Source organism: Jaculus jaculus, chromosome 11, assembly GCF_020740685.1.
Source record: "Jaculus jaculus isolate mJacJac1 chromosome 11, mJacJac1.mat.Y.cur, whole genome shotgun sequence".
NCBI classification, from domain to species: Eukaryota; Metazoa; Chordata; class Mammalia; order Rodentia; family Dipodidae; genus Jaculus; species Jaculus jaculus.
The window spans coordinates 102,507,048-102,526,985 of record NC_059112.1 but is presented as its reverse complement, the minus strand read 5'-3'; the positions used below and the strand labels follow the sequence as shown (position 1 = coordinate 102,526,985).

Genomic DNA, 19,938 nt, shown 5'->3' with positions numbered 1-19,938 from the left:
TGCTTTGTTTGGAGAATGAATGAGAACGGCTTTCTTCTGTGTTTTTTTTTTTTAGTAAAATTTGAAAGCTGTGGCTGACTGCCATCGATGAGGCCTGTGGGGTGCCCACAGCCAAACCTTCCATTCCAACTCGTTAACAGCGCACGGAGCACATCAGCGGTCTTGACGTTGCGGGACATTCAGCAAGACTAAGTGTAACGCAAGGGACTTTACACTGCTCCAGAAGGTAGAAACATAAGACCTTTCTTCACAGCAGGTGAATTGATAAAGAGTTCACCGAGTGAACCCCAAGCTTTATTTGTTTAAAAGCAGATAACACCAAAGTGAGACGTGGGTATCCATAATTCACTGCCAAAATCGTAACTGCTAACACTTCCAGAATAACGCGTGAAGGGCTGCGTCAACAGGGCGACTTTCCTCGCGACCCATATATGGACTTTTGTTCAAGGTCCAAGTCTGACTTCACACTGATTCACAGAACTCCCTGGTGTGGGTTTAGTACGGAATCAGGGCCTTCCGAAAGGGGGGCAGGCTCTGTGTCCATTTTAAAGAGGACACAGGGGTCAACCTAGAAAAAGCTCTGGGTTTGCTGTTGGCACCCTCTGATGGGTCTGATACCACAAACTCTATTGCTGAAAAGAGAGAAATTAGACCTCAGTGCTCTTTAGGCAGTTCTGATGCTCAAGTTCTCAGAGGCGCCATGGCAGGGATCCACACAGGCATCCCTGTTCACACCACTAGGAACCCCAAAGGGTCCCCACATAGACATGGTACAGGCAGTGGATGGGAGGTCCCCATTCTTTTTCTGTCAAAGAAAAAGGAAAGAGCTGGGTGCAGACACATACACTTGAAGTCCCAGCTATTTGGGAGGCTGCAGCAGGAGGATCACTTGAGTCCAGGAGTTCCAGGCCTGCCTGAACCACAAAATGAGATTCCATCTTAAAAAAACAAAATTACACTATTCATAGATGTGTAAGGCCGAGAAAAGCTGACAACTGAACGCAATAACGGCACGGGGGTGGGGGATCCCTTCATTATTACTGTGTTGCTGGACCGCAAACGACAGTGGTTAAACTCGGCCCCGGGTTTTCTTTTATTCTGCATGTATGACCTCATAGATACGTGCCTGGTGGGCGTCAACAACCCTTCCATTCACTTAAAAAATTAAGAAATTAAAGTGAGTGTGAGCGCTAACGTCTGCAGTTACAGAATCTAAGAGCCAAGCCCATATAAAGTCTTTAAGGCAAGAATTATTTGTCTTCACAGATAGGGAAAGGTGGAAAAAAAAAAAAAATCACAGGTGCTAAAAGACTGGTTCTGCCACGGTTGGGGCAGAAGTCTCAAAAATAAGGCAAACTGTGGCTTCTAGGTTTGAGACCACCACCGGAAAGGCCCACTGAGCAGAAGAGGAGCCCAGCCAGTGGTGAACCCCAGGATATGCAAAGGGGGCAGCAATTACAGTTAGTTAGGGCGACTTAGGTAGACAGGAAAACTCTTGAACCAACACTCAAGGTCAATGTCTTTGCATGTCCCGTGCACAACTCCAAGCAGCAATTTTGGGGGGTTTGGAGGCTTGTAACTTTTGTGACATTTTGTTTCCCCCAAAAGAAGACAAGGAGGTGGAGACCATGGAGAGGTGAGATTCCGGAGCGGAGCCTCTCCTGGGGCAGGCGTGGCAAGGGTCAGGTGACTTCCGGTGACACGCATCTCTCCCACAGCCGGTGGAGCCCTACAAGCGTTTGTAGGTGCCCAGGAGAGCTTTGCAGTTGGGGCAGTAATGGTCCACGTCCTGCAGGGCGTCCACGCAGAACGGGATGAAACAGCAGCCGGCTATGCACCTGGGGGGACAGAAGGGCCACAGCGAGACGTCACCAAGTGCAGGAGGCTGGATGGAGCCACCAGGAACCTATGTCCATGCCACAGTGGGAGCTGTGAACACCATCTTGGTCAAAAGGGTCTTTTAGGGCTGGAGAGATGGCTTAGTGGTTAAGCGCTTGCCTGCAAAGCCTAAGGACCCCCCAGTTCGAGGCTGGAATCCCGAGGACCCACGTTAGCCAGATACCCAAGGGGGCGCACACGTCTGGAGTTCGTTTGCAGTGGCTGGAGGCCCTGGCGTACCCATTGTTTCTCTCTCTCTCTCTCTCTGCCACTCTCAAACAAACAAACAAACAAAGGGTCTTTTGCAGACACAAATTAAGTCAGTGTCAGGATACGGGACCACCCTGGAGAATCCAGGTGGGTCCTCAACCCCAGCGGAGGTGTCTTTCTAAGACGAGGAGAGGCCACATGGAGAGACAGAGAAAAGCTGGCATGTGACATGAGGCAGAGCCAGGCATGGTGACATGTTTATAACCCCAGCCCCAGGGTGGGTGGACACAGGCAAGCCCCTGGAGCTTGCTGGCCAGTCAGTGTAGTCTAACTGGTGAGTTCCGGGCCACTGAGACCCCAAGGTAGACAGCATTCCGGAGGAATAACGTCATTTGAGGTTGTTTCCACACACAACACATACACACAGGCATTCACATGCGCACACACATGCAAAACAACATCCTAACACTTTCCTAACATGTGTAAGATCTTGGCTCTCCCAGGTGTCAAAAAATAAAGGAAAAAGGGCTAGAGAGATGGTTAGCGGTTAGGCATTTGCCTGCAAAGCCAAAGGACCCAGGTTCGATTCCCCAGGACCCGCGTAAGCCAGCTGCACAAGGGGGCACGTGCGGCTGAGTTTGTTTGCAGTGGATGGAGGAGGCCCTGGCGTGCCCATTCTCTCTGTCCCTCTCTCTGACTCTTTCTCTCTCAAATAAATAAATAAAAAATAAAAGTTTAAAAAGAAATGTTACAAACGTAAAAAACAGTCTTAGATTACGGTTGGAAACTTTTTTTTTTTGTACAAAGCCACATGGTCCATAAGTTAGCTGGACCACGTGGCTTGCGTTTTACCTTGCAGCAAGAAACAGCCATACAGAATCCTAAACAAATGGGAATGGCTGGGTTCCAACGCAACTTAAAACGGGGTTGAGGGCTGGGCTTGGCATGGGAGTTATACACCTGTGTCTTCAGGATCTCATTTAATAGGCAAATGCTGGGGCCTGGGGCTGTGGCTCAGTGGCTAGGGCACACGGCCCTAGGTTTGATCCCGGCGCTGTATATATACCGGAGGTGGTGGCTCACACCTGTGGTCCTAGCATCTGGGAGGTGGGAGGCAGCAGAGTCAAGGCTTGGATACACAGTAAGTTTGAGGCCAGCCTGAGCTACATGAGACCCCTCTTTTTTTTTTTTTCCGAGGTAGGGTCTACTCTAGCTCAGGCTGGCCTGGAATTCACTATGTAGTCTCAAGGGTGGCCTCGAACTCACGGCAATCCTCCTACCTCTGCCTCCCGAGTGCTGGGATTAACGGCATGCACCACCAAGCCCGGCTGAAACCACCTTTTAACATAAATTTTTATAACAATAACAACAAAAATCATAGGAAGAAACTACTTGTAATGGTCACCAAATCAAGTTCTCCAGTGACACCTCATTTGCACACAGGCAGAACTTCCTACAGCCTTGGGACCAACAGTGAACATGCCAGTCACAAACATTGCGATTCTGTCCCCGTGAGGTCCCTGCAGTAAGGCACACTAACTTCACCCTCAAGTGTCCCAACATCACAGCTGGGGCCACTGAGGCCACAGAGACAGGAAGTCACTTGCCTCTGGTCACACAGCCATTGTGAGGGCATTTGCCACATTCAAGGACCAGAGAGAGAGGGACAGAGAGTTGGCCTCCACTTCCGAAGCCAACCCCAGAGAGTGAGGCTCACAGTATTCCTTCCTATGCCAGATTTCCCCAATTTCAGAGATAAACTTTAGTTTAAATGCAAATACCCAAAGACAAAGGCAATGAGCTGTCCTTTTTTCTTTCTTTCTTTCCTTTCCTTTCCTTTCCTTTCTCCTTCCTTCCTTCCTTTCACAAAGGATCTTAATATATAATTAAGGCTGGCCTTTGACTTGCTACCCTCCAGCCTCAGCCTCTCAAGTGCTGGATATCGGATGAGCCATATCAGGCCCATTGCCAGGGACTGAACTCAGTGCCTTAGGCATGCCAGGCCAAGCGCTTTACCACTGAGCTATATTCCCAGCTCTCCTTTTACTTGTTTATTTTTATTTATTTTTTTTTTTTTTTGAGGTAGGGTCTCATATTCTGGCCCAGGCTGACCTGGAATTCACTACGTAGACACAGGGTGGCCTCAAACTCACGGCGATCCTCCTACCTCTGCCTCCCGAGTGCTGGGATTAAAGGCGTGCGCCACCATTCCCTGCTTACTTTTTAATTTTGAGACAAGGTCTCACTAAGTTGTGCAGGCTGGCCTTGGACTCAGTCATAGACCAGGCAGGCCTTGAACTTGTGAGCCTCCTGCCTTGGCCTCAAGAGAGCTGGGATGACAGGTCTGCACCTCCAGGCTCAATTTGGCAATGACCTTTCTCTCCACTTACTTATTAGCCTGGCATCTATCTTCCCCCACTCAGCGTGTGACCCCAGAAAGCTAACAAGGCTCTCTAGGACTCTGCACCCATCATCAAAATGAGGAACAGAATACTGTCCCTTCCTGACCCGGCGTCACAAACAGACAATGAGGTGGCGCAGGCCAATCATCTAAGAGCCCGAGGTCCTAGAGACAAGCATCCCGATTCTTTTAGGAAAAGCTGAAAAGGAACGAGATTATCACTATCTGCTGATGGAAGGAATTCAATCACTTTTCGGCTTTCTCTCCCAGAACAAAAACTGGTCTCTCTCTAAATGCAGCACCCGTGGTGCAGACACAAATATTTAGACAACTCTCCCGCACTGGAAACAGGAAAAACACTGGAGCTTATAAAAGGATGAGAAATTCTGATGAGACCTATAAAGTGTGTTAATGTACGGAATGTTTAAACATCCCTGAGTCAAGCAAACATTGTTATTTATGTCATGAAATTCTAGAAGAAACAGAAACCCAAGGGTCTCACGCTCCACGAAAGAGGGCTGTTCGGCGTGACCCTCGCACGGAAAGTTTTGAACATAGCACGCTGATCTCCGTGGCTGTCAGAGCAGAGCTCCCACCTGGGGGACTGCATAGCCAGGGGGCATTTTGGGTCACAAAATGTGGGGAGGGGTGCCGTGGACACCTAGAAGCCAGAGGCCACTCCTAGCACATCATTTTGTTTTGTTTCAGTATTTTTTTTTTGTTTATTATTTTTATTTATTTATTTGAGAGTGACAGACAAAGAGGCAGGTAGAGAGAGAGTGAGAGAATGGGCGCGCCAGGGCCTCCAGGCACTGCAGACGAACTCCAGATGCGTGTGCCCCCTTATGCATCTGGCTAACGTGGGTCCTGGTGAGTTGAGCCTCGAACCGGGGTCCTTAGGCTTCACAGGCAAGCGCTTAACCGCTAAGCCATCTCTCCAGCCCTTGTTTCAGATTTTTTGATAAACAGGGTCTCACTCTGTAGCCAGGCTGCCTTCAAACTCACCATCCTCCTGCCGTGCCCCCCGCCCCACGTGGTGGGACTACAGGAGTATGCCACCATACCTGCTTTCAGTATCCTATGTGTTCAGTGGTAGAACACCCCAAAAAGAAAGAGAAAAAGGTAGGGGGAGCTAGGGAGAGAGCTCAACTGATAAAAGGCTTGCCTCAAAAGCATGAAAACCTGGTTCATTCCTCAGAACCCATGTAAAAATACTTGTAACCCCAGCACTGGGGATCCCTGGGACTTGCTGATCTAGGACTAACCAGTGAGCTCCAGGCCAAAGATACACTCTGTCACACACACACACCCCAAAAAATAGCAGTTCTGGGTTTAGTGAGAACGTCTCATGACAGAAGACGCCTGAAGTCCTCTTGCCTCTGCACATTAGCGCATGAGGCGTACATGCATCTGCGCATATGCCACACACACACACCATGCATACTGCACACACGTCAAAAAAAGAAAAGAACCAGCCAGGCATGGTGGCACATGCCTTAAGTCCCAGCACTCGGGAGGCAAGAGGTAGGAGGATCACCGTGAGTTCAAGGCCACCCTGAGGCTATACAGTGAATTCCAGGTTAGCCTAGGCCAGACTGAGACCCTACCTCAAAAACAAAACAAAACAAAAAAGAACAGAACAGAACCCTACAAGGCCCAGGATGGCCCTCACCCACGTTCCCGGGCCAAGAACCCCCTAGGCGCGGTGGCGCAATGAATGAGGCGCGGACTCACCCCAGTAGACAGAGGCTCCCACAGGAGAGCCAGGTGAGGGCACCGGCATTGTAGGACAGCTGGGTCACGATCATCTTGCTGCAGGAAGGACAGCACATCTGTACGGGGCGGTCGTAGAAGGAGACGGGCTGCTGCACGTACACTGTCTGCACAGCAACTGGCGGGGGAGAATGGACAACAGGGGCTGCTCGGTGAACAAGGAAAAGAGCACCGGGTCAATGTCAGCCTGTGAAGGCAGGGCCACCAGCAGCACCGAGTGCCCATGCTCACGGGGGCACCGGTCCTGCCGGCCAGAGAGCTCAAGTCACTCAGTCACGCCCCGCGGATGAACAGACGAGTCAAGACGTGGTCCATTCCTACCGTGGAGGGATATTCAGCCTCAAAGAGGAATGGCGCACGCCTTTGATCCCAGCACTCGGGAGGCAGAGGTAGGAGGATCGCTGTGAGTTCGAGGCCACCCTGAGACTATATAGTGAATTCCAGGTCAGCCTGGGGCTACAGCGAGACCCGACCTTGAAAAACAAAACACAAAACGAAACAAAAAGGGATGGGGATTCTGGCATGTGCAAAAATGAAGCAGGAAGCCGGGCGCGGTGGCACATGTCTTTAATGCCAGCACTTGGGAGGCAAGAGGCCACCCTGACACCACATGGTGAATTCCAGGTCAGCCTGGGCTGGACTGAGCCCCTACCTCGAAAAACCAAAAAAAGCAGGAGGGCTGGGGAGATGGCTCAGGGATAAAGAACTGGCCACTCAAGCCTCAGTAGCAGAGTTTTATTCTTCCCAAACCCCATGGAAGAAGCGGGAAGCTGGGGTCGCCTTCTGAAGCCCCAGCACACCAACAGCAAGATGGCAGGTGGAGACAAGAGAATTCCTGGAGGCCTGTGATAAGCCCAGACAAGAACAGCCAACAGCAGAGTGAACGCTCATCAGCAGGGTGAGGGTGCACGGAGACATGCCGCCTCAAACGAGGTGCAAAGGCGAGGACTGGCCTGAAAACTGACCTCTGACCTCCACACATGACCGTGGCCAGCAGGTGCCCATACTTTTACATGCACAAATGCGCGCATGTGCGCGCACACACACACACACACACACACACAGAGTGTAGACATAGCTGGTGTGTTGGCTCATGCCTTTAATCCTAGCTCTCAAGAGGCAGAGATAGGAAGATAGAATTGCCATGAATTCAAAGCCAGCCTAGGGATAGACTGAGAACCTGTCTCAAAAAAACAAAAAAACAAGGGTTGGGAAGATGGCTCGGTGACTAAAGACGTTTGCTTCCAAAGCCTGCTGGCCTGGGTTCAATTTCCCCAGCTACCCATATAATGCCAGATGGCATTTGTTTACAGAAACAAGAGACCCTCTGGGATGTACACAAGCAAGTGCACACACATACACACACAGACAAGCAAACCAAAGTAACTGCAATACAGGGCATGTCTAACTTAACACTACTGAGCTCTGTTTAAAATGGTTAAAGCGGGCTGGAGAGGTGGCTCAGTGGTTAAGGCACTTGCTTGCAAAGCCCGATGGCCTAGTGTTCAATTCCCCGATGCCCATGAAAAGCCAGATGCGCAAAGTGGCTCATGGGTCTGGAGTTCCTTTGCAGTGGCATGAGGCCCTGTCATGCCCATTCTCGCTCTCTCTCTTCTCTCTTTCTGCTTGCAAATAAAATAAAAATAGATCAAATCTTTTTAAAGACAATACCACTCCTGTACTGTATGCGTTGAGGACTTAACTACAATCAGAGTTTCTGTAGAAACACTTTGCTTCTGAAAGAGCGCGACTGAGCCAACCTTAGCCTGTAAATTCCGTTAAGGTTTTCGTTGTTATTCAGTAAGTTATTTGTTGATCACATCGTGATCTAAGTGAGAGTGTAAAAGTACTATCTAAACCCAGATGTGGTGGCAGATGCCAATAACCCAAGCACTCAGAGGACTGAGGCAAGGAGGATGGTTAAAAGTTCAAGGCAAGGCTGGGGAGATGGCTCAGCTGTTAAAGGCACTTGTTTGCAAAGCCCGCCAGCCTGGGTTCAATTCCCCAGCACCCATGTAAATCCAGATGGGCAATCATCTGAAGCAGACAGCAGACTCTTAGCAAGCGCACAGACACAAATACATAATTTTTTTTTTCAAAAGTCCAGGGGGCTTTGAGAAATGACTCAGAGGCTAAGGTGCTTGCCTGCAAAGCTTAATGACCTAGGTTCGATTCCCGAGAACCCACGTGAAGCCAGATGCACAAAGTGGCTCATGCATGTGGTATTTGTCTGCAGCAGCTCGAGGCCTTGGTGTGCCCATTCCTTCTCTCTCTACCTACCTCTCTCTTTCAAATTAATAAATGGAAAAAAAAAAAAAAGTTCAAGGCCAAGGCAGATGTGATAGCTTATGTCTTTTAATCCTAACACTTGGGAGGCTGAGGTAAGAGGACTGCCATGAGTTCAAGGTCAGCCTGGGCTAGAGTGAGACCCTACCTCAAAGAAACAAAGTTCAGGCCTCCCCTCACTAACCAGTTACTAGAAATGGGTTTGGCAGCACTTCTAATCCCCAGCATTTGGGAGATGGAGGCAGGAGGATCAGAAGTTCAAGGCTAGTCCCAGCTACATATGGAGTTTAAGGCCAGCCTGGGACCCCTGTCTCAAACAAAACAAGCAAAAAAAGTTACGAGCTGACCCTCCTCCACCCCAAGAGGTCAACCCTGGGCACAGTGACCACAGAAGTTTCCTTTACTCACTCGACAATGGCTCTGTACTTGATGGAGGCAGGTTTGTGTCACCTGAACAACTCACTGACTGGTTGCTTGCACGGTCAGACTTGACAGATGAGCAAACTGAAGCAAAGAAGGTTCAAGTGCCGGGCGTGGTGGCGCACGCCTTTAATCCCGGCACTCGGGAGGCAGAGGGAGGAGGACTGCTGTGAGTTCGAGGCCAGCCTGAGACTACAAAGTGAAATCCAGGTCAGCCTGGGCTAGAGCGAGACCCTATCTCGAAAAAGAAGGGTAAGTGACCAGTTATGGTGGTGCAAGCCTATAATCCCAGCCCCTAGAGATGGAAGAGTACAAGGTCATCCTTCACCACGGTGAGCTAGAGGCCAGCCTGAACGACGTGAGACTCTGAAAAATGTAAAAGCAGAGCTGGATATGAAACATCCTCTGGGAAATTTCGGGGTGAGGAATAAAAGTCCCACAGCCCCCACACGCTGTGACATTCAGGAGCACCACGGGGGTCACCTGATTCTCAGTCCACAGGCCGAGCTGGGTGGCTGCAGACTCACAAGGGGACCCGGAGAGCATACGTACTTGCGTTGGCGTTGGGGACTGGCACTGGCTGGGTATAATACGAAGGCGGGTTCATGCCCTTCCCGTCTGGGCCTGTGATGAGCCCCGTGGCCGGCCCGGGCACGGGAGCTGGAGGCGTTGGGTAGTAAGTGTTTACACCCACTGTCTCTTCATAGGACGGGGGTGCAGTAGGCATAGAGGAAGGCCCCGCAGCTGCCTGGTAAGGTCCCGGCACTGACATTTTACCTAAAACAAAAACAGAAGACACCCCATAAGAACTTGACAGGGGGCCGAGGAGATGACTCCGTAGACCGAGTGCTCAGCACTCAAGTTGGGGCGTTCAAGCTGTGGTGAGTTTGGGTCTCTGATCCCAGCACCCTGACGCTGACTGTGAGATTGGAGGCGGAGACAGGAGGATGGCCCTGAAGCCCATGGTGAGCCCAAACAGGGAACAGAGCCGCAATCCAGAGCTCAGATGAGGTGGGCAGATGAGGGCTGACCCGAAAGTTGTCCTTGACTCGGACCCACACATAGATAATTTTTCAAATAAAAAAAATTCACCTGATCTGGAAGGGTTGTCGTGCAGGCCTATAACCCCAGCACTCAGCGTAAATAGAGGGAGGAAGATTATTAGTTTAAGGTCATCCTCAGCTAACTATACAAGGGAGTTCAAGGCCAACATGGGCTACAAGTGACCCCTGCCTCAAACTATCAAATGAACAAAAAAAGCAAGGGAGGCTGGGATGTAGTTCGGTGGGCAAAAGATTGCTTGACTACCATACATGAAGCCCTGGGTTTGATCCCCAACAGTGCATAAGCCAGGCAAGACGGTTCGCATTTGTAATCCCGACGCTAGGAAGGCAGAGGCAGGAGGATTAGGAGTTCAAAGACATCTTTAGCTACACAGTTTGAGTTCAGCATGGGCTACATAAGGCTTGTCTCAAAAAAAATAAAAGAAGAGGAGCCAGGCATGGTGGCGCACACCTTTAATCCCAGCACTCAGGAGGCAGAGGTAGGAGGATTGCCATGAGTTCAAGTCCACCCTGACACTATGCAGTGAATTCCAGGACAGCCAGGGCTAGAGTGAGACTCTACCTCGAAAAACCAAAAAAAGAAAAAAGAGGAAGTCGCCTATAGTGGCGCATGCCTTTGATCCAGCACTATGGGAGGCAAAGGAGGAGAACCGCTGAGTTCAAAGCCAACCTGAGACTCCCAGGACAGCCTGGGCTACAGTGAGACCTTGTGGGGGGGGGGCGCAGGGGGAGGGGGTAATTCCCAATTCTCACCCCAATCTGGTAAAATGACTTATATCCAGTCTTATCCACGTAGAGCTGACAACCCTACAAGACCTAAAACTCCTCACTTTAATTAGGAATGCTCCAATACAGATGAAAAGTAAATTATGACAGAAAAACCACCCGAGCCCAAGGGAGGCATGGGCCAAGATCAAGCCATTGCCTGAAGTTCACGTTATGCTCTGAACCTAGCATCTCTTTTTTTTTTTTTTTTTTGGTTTTTCGAGGTAGGGTCTCACTCTGGCCCAGACTGACCTGGAATTCACTATGGAGTCTCAGAGTGCCCTCGAACTCACGGCGATCCTCCTACCTCTGCCTCCCGAGTGCTGGGATTAAAAGGCGCGCGCCACCACGCCTGGCCATCTCTTCTATTTTAACCAATGTGGTTTTCACTGATTGTTTCAGGTGACAGATATGACAGAAGCATTGAAATGCTGACCACAAACTGTAGAGTGTGAAGAGAAGCCAGTGCCCCCCCAAACGCCCCCACCCCATGATGCTGCTTAAGGTTCAAAAAGAGGCAAAGTGAACTAGGGGTGAGAAAGGGTGTGTGTGTGTGTAGTACACAACTGTGGGCGTTTCCCTGGAGCCCCCCACATTTTTTTGTTTGTTGGTTTGGTTTTCTGAGGTAGGGTCTCACTCTAGCGCAGACTGACCTGGAACTCACTGTGTAGCCTTGACCTCCGTGGCACTTCTCCAGTCTCTGCCTCCTGAGTGCTGGGATTAAAGGTGTGGCTCCTTCCTCCTCTACTAGAGACAGGGTTTCTGACTGGCCTGGACCTCACCAATTAGGCTAGATCTGAGACTAGCAAGCCTCACATATCTTCTCTCTCTTTCTCTCTCTCTCTCCCTCTCCAGCACTGGGATTACAAGAATGTGCCACCATGCCCAGCGTTTTATGTGGGTTCTGGGAATTGTACTCAGGTCTTTTGTTTTGTTTTTGTTTTTAGAGGAAGGGTCTCACTCTGGCTCAGGCTGACCTGGAATCCACTACGTAGTCTCAGGGTGGCCTCCAACTCACGGTGATCCTCCTACCTCTGCCTCCTAAATGCTGGGATTTAAAGGCGTGCGCCACCATGCCTGGCTTGAACTCAGGTCTTCATGCTTGCAAGGCAAGCACCTTACCCTCTGAGCTGTCTCCCCAGCTTCCACACCCCCCCACTTTTTTTTTTTTTTTTTTGCTCGTGTGTATGTGTTCTGTGGGGTGACGTCCTGTTTGTTCGCTAGCAGCAGGAGACACTTGCGTATGGTAACCAGAGCAGAGAGACGGGTGTCCCACTCCATTCTCTACTGATCCCAGGGCTTGCGGCACTCCAGCGAGTTTCCCCTGCGGGGTTGGGGTTACAGGTGCACATAGCCGTGTCCAGCTATTGATGTGGGATCTGGAGATTCAAACAGGTGGCCTCAGCCCCAACACCCCCCACCCAGGCCCTCGTGCTTATTCGGGAAGTGAACACACGGTGGTTCATGGCACATGCTGTCGCCCCAGTATTGGGGAGGCTGAAGTAGGAGGACTGCAAGCTGGAGATGAGTCTAGCCTACAGAGCAAGACCTGTCTCGAACAACCAAAGAACAAGCATACATCCACATCACTTCCCGTTTGTAAATATGTTATTTTTATTTATTTATTCACTGGAGAGAGAGAGAGAGACTGGGTATGCCAGGGTCTCTAGCCATTCACTGCAAACAAACTCCAGATGCATGTGCACCTGGCTTACATGGGTTCTGGGGAATCGAACCTGGGTCCTTAGGCTTGGCAGGCAAGCCATCTCTCCAGCCCTCGCTTCCCTGTTGGAAAACTAGGACGCAGAGCAGCCAGGCCCCCATTTCTGGGGAGAGAGGCCGGGGTTTTGCAGAGCTGTTGTTCTCCTGGAACGACAGCCTGAACCCATAATACCCTCCCGCCCGGCCCTTGGCGGTCACTGGGTAGCTGGGGCAGGGCACAGTGCCTTCCTTTGTGTGGAGGCTTTACCGCACAGGCCTGCTCTGCTGCTTCCGAGAACGGAGACCCACTAACGAGGGCCGAGGGCAGCGTGCCAGCGTGGGGGTGGAAACAGGTCCGCTGCCTCTGCCCAGGGTCAGCTTGTGGGCCCTGCTGTCGGGGGAGGGGGAGAGTGCTTCAGGAAAGCTCTGCCTTGGCACCGGCCCCAAAGACGGGTGTCTCTGGGGAGTGGAAGAAAGGACATTTCAAAGTGGGTAAAGAGGCACCAGGGGGTGGGCTTGGCAAAACAGTATCAAGATCCATGCCATGAGGTATGGTGGCACAAGCCTGTAATCCCAGCACCCGAGAGGAAGAAGTAGACAGGTCACGAGTCCTAGGCCAGCCTGGGCTACATAGCGAGTTCCAGGCCAACGGGGATGAAGTAACAAGATCTGGGTGGGGTGGAGAAAGAAGGAAAGAACGAGAGAAAAATGTGCAAGAAAGGTTGGGGCTGGGCTCTAGGAAACACTGAAATCCCCTTAGAGGCATTCAGACTTTATCAGCCAGGGCTGTTGAACAGAACCTTCCTGAATGATGGTATCTTTTGGCCTAGTGTGTGGCCACAGTCACATGAGACTGGCTGGCAGGAGGAAGTGAGCTTTCAACTGTGTTTGAGTTTAAGTAAATGTAAAATTAAAGGCAGGGTATGGTATGGTAGGGCACACCTGTAATCCCAGCACTTGGGAAGCAGAAACAGGAGGATCAGGAGTTCAAAGTCAACCTCATCTACACAGCAAGTTTTGAGTGGGCTGCATAAGACTATGTCTCAAGATAACAAGGCGGGGGGGGGGGGAGGCTAAAATGGGACTGGGGAGATGGCTCAGTAAATAAAGCACTGCCCAATAGCCCCTCCTCCCCCACAAAAAGTTGGTAGCCATGGCAAGTCTAGAATTCCAGCCTGCTGACAGCAAGATGGTAAGTGGAAACGAGAGAATTTTCCAGAAGCTCCTGGGTGAGCACAGCAAAAGGAACAGCACAGCAAGATTGAGAGAAACCCTGCCTCAAATGAGTTGTTCTCTGACCTCTATACTTGTGCTATGCCCACGCGAACACATATAAACACATGTACACATACACAAAAATAAGTAATTAAAACGTTTTAAAGGTTAAGCCGGGCTTGGTGGCACACGCCTGTAAGCCCAGCACTTGGGAGGCAGAGGTAGGAGGATCTCCAGCCTTGAGTTTGAGGCCACCCTGAGGCCACATAGTGAATTCCAGGTCAGCCTGGACTAGAGCAAGACCCTACCTCAAAAAACAAACTATATATATATGTGTGTGTGTGTGTGTGTGTGTGTGTGTGTGTGTGTGTGTGTATGTATGTATGCATGTATGTATGTATGTATGTATGTATGTATGTATAGGTTAAAGGCCAGATGTGGTGGCATACACCTGTAATGCCAATAACAGGGAGGCAGTAATGCCAGGGTCAACTTGTGGGCCCTGCGGTAGGGAAGGGTGCAAGGGCTTGCTTGCAAAAGCCTGCCTGCCTGCCTGGGGTTCGATTCCCAAGTCACCCACATAATTGGATGCAAAAAGTGACAGGTGGGCTGGAGAGATGGCTTAGCAGTTAAGCGCTTGCCTGTGAAGCCTACGGACCCTGGTTCGAGGCTCGGTTCCCCAGGTCCCACGGTAGCCAAATGCACAAGGGGGCGCACGCGTCTGGAGTTCGTTTGCAGAGGCTGGAAGCCCTGGCGCGCCCATTCTCTCTCTCTCCCTCTATCTGTCTTTCTCTCTGTGTCTGTCGCTCTCAAATAAATAAAAATTTAAAAAAAAAAAGTAGAGACTCATTTAAAAAAAAAAAGTGACAGGCATCTGGTGTTCATCTAAGCAGCAAGAGACCCTGGTATACCCAAAACACATGTGTGTGAGTGTGCAAATAAATTTTTTTTAAGGAGGATGGCTAGATGGCCTAGCGGTTAAGGCATTTGCCTGCAAAGCCAAAGGATCCCAGTTCGGTTCTCTAGGACCCACGTAAGCCAGATGCACAAGGGGGCGCATGCATCTGGAGTCCATTTGCAGTGGCTGGAGGCCCTGGCACATCCATTCTCGCCCTCTCTCTCTGCCTCTTTCTCTTTCTCAAATAAATAAATAAGTAAATAATATTTTTAAAAACATTATAAAATTTTTTAATATAAAATGGCCTATGCAGTGCCCTTTGGGGCTCTACTCCAGTGATAGTATGAGTCACGGGAGCCAAACAGAGTCAGAAGAGGAAAGATCGAAGCCCAGAGAGGAGAGGTGAAGCAGGGCTCAGAGAAGCCACCAGAAGTCCTTAGGTGAAGTGGCTTGGAGGAGGGTGCGTCAAGTCCAGGGGAACCGAGGATGGCAGGGAGGGAGGGGGTTTCCAAACGCACAGGAACCACTGTGAAAACATTTCAGAGTAAAGCTGGGAAAGAGGCTGGAGACCTGAGTGGGCTTCCTCTAACGGCAGGGAAAGAAATGCAGGAGGAGGCCAGACGGCAAACAGCCCCAGCTCAACCCACAGTGAGCTGTGCAGCTTGCAAGTGGCCCCGAAGCCCAGCCACCCCTCCGCCCACACACACACACACACACACTGGCAGTGACTGCACTTGCCTAAACTTCAGTCACCTTGTGGCTCTGGAGTAACTGACATCCTCGGGACGAATGTCTAGGACACGCTGTCCCTTCCTGTTGGAGGAAAACAGACCTGATTCTGAGATTTATTATAAAAACTGAGTCACATGAAAACTTATAAGTGCTGGAGAGATGGCTCCATGGCTACAGGGGCTTGCTTGCAAATCCTGCCTGCCCAGGTTCAATTCTCCAGCAACCCCTGCCGCATAAAGCCAGAAGCATAAAGTGGTACATGCATCTGGCATTCATTTGCAGTGGTAAGAGGCCTGAGTGCATCCATTTACACACACACATTCTCTCTCTCTCTCTCTCTCTCTCTCTCTCTCTCTCTCTCTCTCTCTCTGAAATACGAAAAGATACCTTTTTTTTTTTTCCTTCTTTTTTGTTTTTTTCAAGGTAGGATCTCATTCTAGCCCAGGCTGACCTGGAATTCACTGTGTAGTCTTACAGTGGCCTCGAACTCACCGCTGCCTCCCAAGTGCTGGGGTTAAAGATGTGCCACCCACGCCTGGCTAAAAATACATTTTTTAAAATTACAAGACCAGGGGCTGGAGAGATGGCTCAGTACTTAAAGGTACTTGTTTGCAAGGCCTGACATCCCAGGTTTGATTCCCCGGTTCCCACATCAAGCCAGATACATAAAGGGGCACATTCACCTAGAGTCTGTTTGCAGCGATAGGAGGCCCCGGCGTGCTCACTCACTCTCTTTCCTTGCAAATAAATATTTTTAAATTATAAGACCAGAAAACTCCGATATGTATAGAATCCCTAAAATAGTCCAGGGGCAGGAGAGTCTGAGAGATGAAGGAAAGTTTTAGGCATCTAGGATGAGCAAAAGGCCTGGGTTCAACCACGGAGTGGCAAGGACTCCACACAGGCCATTCCTTCATTACTGCATTTGGGATTGTGACTATTCTCTTCAGACAGGGTCTCCTGGCCGGTCTCAAACTCGCCACCCTGCCACCTGCCTCAGCCCTGAGTGTTGGAATCACAGCCACCAGGCCTGGCATCAGTTACCGCATGCTTAAAGAATTGATCTGCAGGCTTTATCGAGTAGGAGCCCTTTCCCCATGACGCTGAAGGAAGGGAGGGGCTGAACTTCTTGTTTTGGAAAAGACAGCCTTGTCAAGTGTCCTCCACTTCCCCACAGTGAAGTGAGCGTCACCCTCACGAGGTCAGATCTAATCTGTTTTGTTTGTTTTGTTACGGTTGGTTGTGTTTGTTTGTTTGTTTGGGGGGTTTTCTTCCGAGGTATGATCTCACTCTAGCTCAGGCTGACCTGGAATTCACTATGTAGTCTCAGGGTGGCCTCGAACTCATGGTGGTCCTCCTGCCTCCGAGTGTTGGGATTAAAGGCGTGTGCCACCATGCCCGCCTACAGATCTAATCTGGAACACGCAGATATGGGCATGTGGACAGCCTCTTTAGAGACTGCTCTTGAGTCAGTCACATGAAACGCACAAACACTTCTGAAAGAAACAAGAGTAACAAGCCCAGGAAGCAAATCCAAATCCCTTTAACCTGCTGGCTTCAAAAGTGGTGCACCCCTTTAATGCCAGCGCTTGGGAGGCGGCGGTTGGAGGACCACCATGAGTTCAAGGCCACCTTGAGGCTACAGAGTGAGTTCCAGGTCAGCCTGGGCTAGAGTGAGACCTACCTTAAAATAAAGTTTCCTTAACCCCTTTCCCATTCCCTAGAGGAGATCTGTTCCAGCCACGCCCACCTGTCCACAGCCCCCGGTGTGATCAGTGCCCCTCACCCCACAGCACGCACAGCCACGTGCCTCTACACTGTCACCAGTGAAACCTTCATGGTCAAGTTCAGGCGTCTGGGTGCTGCCGTCCTAGCACAATTAGGCAGGACTAACATTCGCCCCCTTCTTTGGGTAAAAAGTAAGACCTGAGGAGAGCAGCTAGGAGCCTAACAAAACAGCACCGGCTGCGTGTTCTAGCTGGGTGGTGGCTCACACCTGTAATCCCAGCACACGGGAGGCTGAGGTAGGAGGATCACCATGAGTCTGAGGCCAGCATGAGCTATAGAGGGCTCTCCAGGTCAGCCTGGGCTAGCGTGACACCCTGCCTAAAGAAACACACACACACACACACACACACATATTATTTTTAATTTTTGTTTATTTGTATTTATTTGAGAGAAACAGAGAGAGAGAGAGAATGAGCGCACCAGGGCCTCCAGCCACTGTAAACAAACTCCAGATGCGTGTGCCCTCTTGTGCATCTGGCTTATCTGGGTTCTGGGGAACCAAGCCTTGAACAGGGATCCTTAGGCTTCACAGGCAAGTGCTTAACCACTAAGCCATCTCTCCAACCCCAAAATATATTTTTTTAAAAAGCCACACACACAAACACAAATGAACAAAGTCTAGGGCTAGAGAGATGGCTTAGCAGTTAAAGGTGATTGCCTGCAAAGCCAAAGGACCCAGGTTCGATTCCCCAGGACCCATGTAAGCCAGATGCACAAGGTGGCGCATGTGTCTAGAATTTGTTTGCAGTGGCTGGATGCCCTGCGCCCGCTCATTCTCTCTCTCTCTTCATCTCCCACTCTCCCTCCTCCTCTCTCTCAAATAAATAAGTAAAAAAAAAAAAAAAATTAAAATTAAAGACTATACTTTTGCTCCATAAAAATCTAGTTTTGGTAAGCCGGATGTGCTGGCGCACGCCTTTAATCCCAGCATTTGGGAGGCAGAGGTAGGAGAATCACCATGAGTTCGAGGCCACTCTGAGACTCCATAGTGAATTCCAGGTCAGCCTGGGCCAGAGTGAGACCTTACCTCGAAAAACCAAAAAAGATTTAAAAAAATCTAGTTTTGGAACTCCCTTTTGGTGGCCCTGGGCGACCACATGGTCACCACACTAGTTAAGTCAGGTGGTCCTCAGAGAGTCTGGTTGCCGTAGCTACTGAGAGCTTTGTGGGGTGAAATAAAGGCATATACAAGCAGCCCTCTTCTTTCTCCCACCCTCATTGTTTACAACTTTGGCTTTAGGATCATGTGGAAGGCAGGGACTCCAGACCCACCTTCTGTCTATCCCACCAAATCATCAAGAAAACTCTAAGCTCCAGACAGAGTCTGCTCTCCTACCATTTCAGAATGGCTCCTTTATTCTTGGCTAGCTCCAGACTTGGCAAGGGACAATCCAAGTCTATTTCTTAAATAGGGAGAATGGGGCAAAAGCTAGCTTCACAGATTTGGGGTTCCACACAGAGACAGCCATGGCAAGTGCAACACCCCACCGTGGCGATCCTGAAATTCTCACTGCTTTGCAGCGATGGCAGGGGACACAAGTGATAATTATCTTTGGCCAGTAGTTATCTTTGGCCAGCAAGAGTTTGTCTAGAAACAGCCCACTTTCAACCCACTACACAGCAGCTCTTCTCAATCTTGTTTGCATTATGGCCAAGGAGAAAAATTAAATTATATTTAATTCAATTAATTAAATATAATTTAGTTTCTGCCCAACAAGAGAAAATAAAACTAAGAAACAAGGGCTGGTGAGATGGCTTAGCAGTTAAGGGGCTTGCCTGCAAAGCCTAACGACCCAGGTTTGATTCCCCAGTGCCCACATAAAAGCTAGATGCATAGAGCGGTACATGTGTCTGGAATTTGTTTGCAGTGGCTAGACACTCTGGTATATCCATTCTCTCTCTTTCCCCCCCTCCCTCTATCCTTGATAATAAATAAATATTTTTTTAAAAATTAAGAGGGCTGGAGAGATGGCTTAGAAATTAAGGATCCTGCCTGCAAAGCCTAAGGACCCAAGTTCAATTCCCCAGAAACTATGTAAACCAGATGCACATAGTGGTGCCTTTATCTGGAGTTCATTTGCAGTGGCTGGAGGCCCTGGCATGCCCATTCTCTCTGTCTACCTCTTTCATAAATAAATAAACAAGCAAAAATAAAATATATTTTAAAAACTAATAAATAAGACTTTTGGGTAGAATTGAGTTTTAGAAGGCCACACACCATTTTAATACCCAGTATAATGTTGGGGTGTGTGTGTGTGTCCCCTCCTCGTCCTCCCCACCCCCCTACCCTCTTGAGAAGGCATGTGGTGTACCTTATTCCTCCGCTAGGCATGCGTGTTGAGTGCTGAGAACTCTTGCCTGAGCAAATCTATTACACAGTCATCTCTCGTTACCCACCCCTCCCGAGTCGCAAACGCACCGAGATGGGGTCTGGGGGTGTAGCTTGGTGGCAGAGCACTTGGCTGGCATGTGCTAAGGTTCTGGATTCCATCCTCAACACACTAACATAAAATCAAGCACTAAGAGGGACCCTAACAGCCTCTTATCTTACTATAACCCTTTTCACAAATCACTGAGCTGGGGGTTACTGCGACCACCCCAATGAACAAATTTGGAAAAGACTGGAGAGCTCAGAGAAGTCGCGTTGTTTTTCCCAAGGTCACACAGGCAGAAAACAGAAAGGCTGGGGCTTAAACCCACATCTACGAGACTCCAAAGTTCTTCAGGCCTCGCCAAAGCACCTTCCAGCCTTGGGAGACCCAGACTCCACCAGCAGCAGCAGACTTCTCTCACGCAAGCTCAGGGGA

At 49.9% G+C, this 19,938-nt stretch overlaps 1 protein-coding gene across 2 annotated transcripts in view; it reads right to left on the bottom strand.

Annotated features, from left to right (window-relative positions):
- Positions 1-257: 257 nt before the first annotated feature.
- Litaf (lipopolysaccharide induced TNF factor) overlaps positions 258-19,938 on the bottom strand; it is a 42,830-nt gene continuing 23,149 nt past the window's right edge. The window contains exons 2-4 of one of the 2 annotated variants that reach the window (XM_045161672.1): positions 9,521-9,745; positions 6,224-6,407; positions 258-1,838 (exon numbers count right to left, since the gene is read on the bottom strand). In XM_045161672.1, the coding sequence (XP_045017607.1) occupies positions 1,730-1,838; positions 6,224-6,407; positions 9,521-9,740 (513 nt within the window). In that variant the 5' untranslated portion in view covers positions 9,741-9,745 and the 3' untranslated portion in view covers positions 258-1,729. The remainder of the gene's footprint in view (positions 1,839-6,223; positions 6,408-9,520; positions 9,746-19,938) is intronic. The other variant, XM_004652261.2, reaches the window with a different exon arrangement.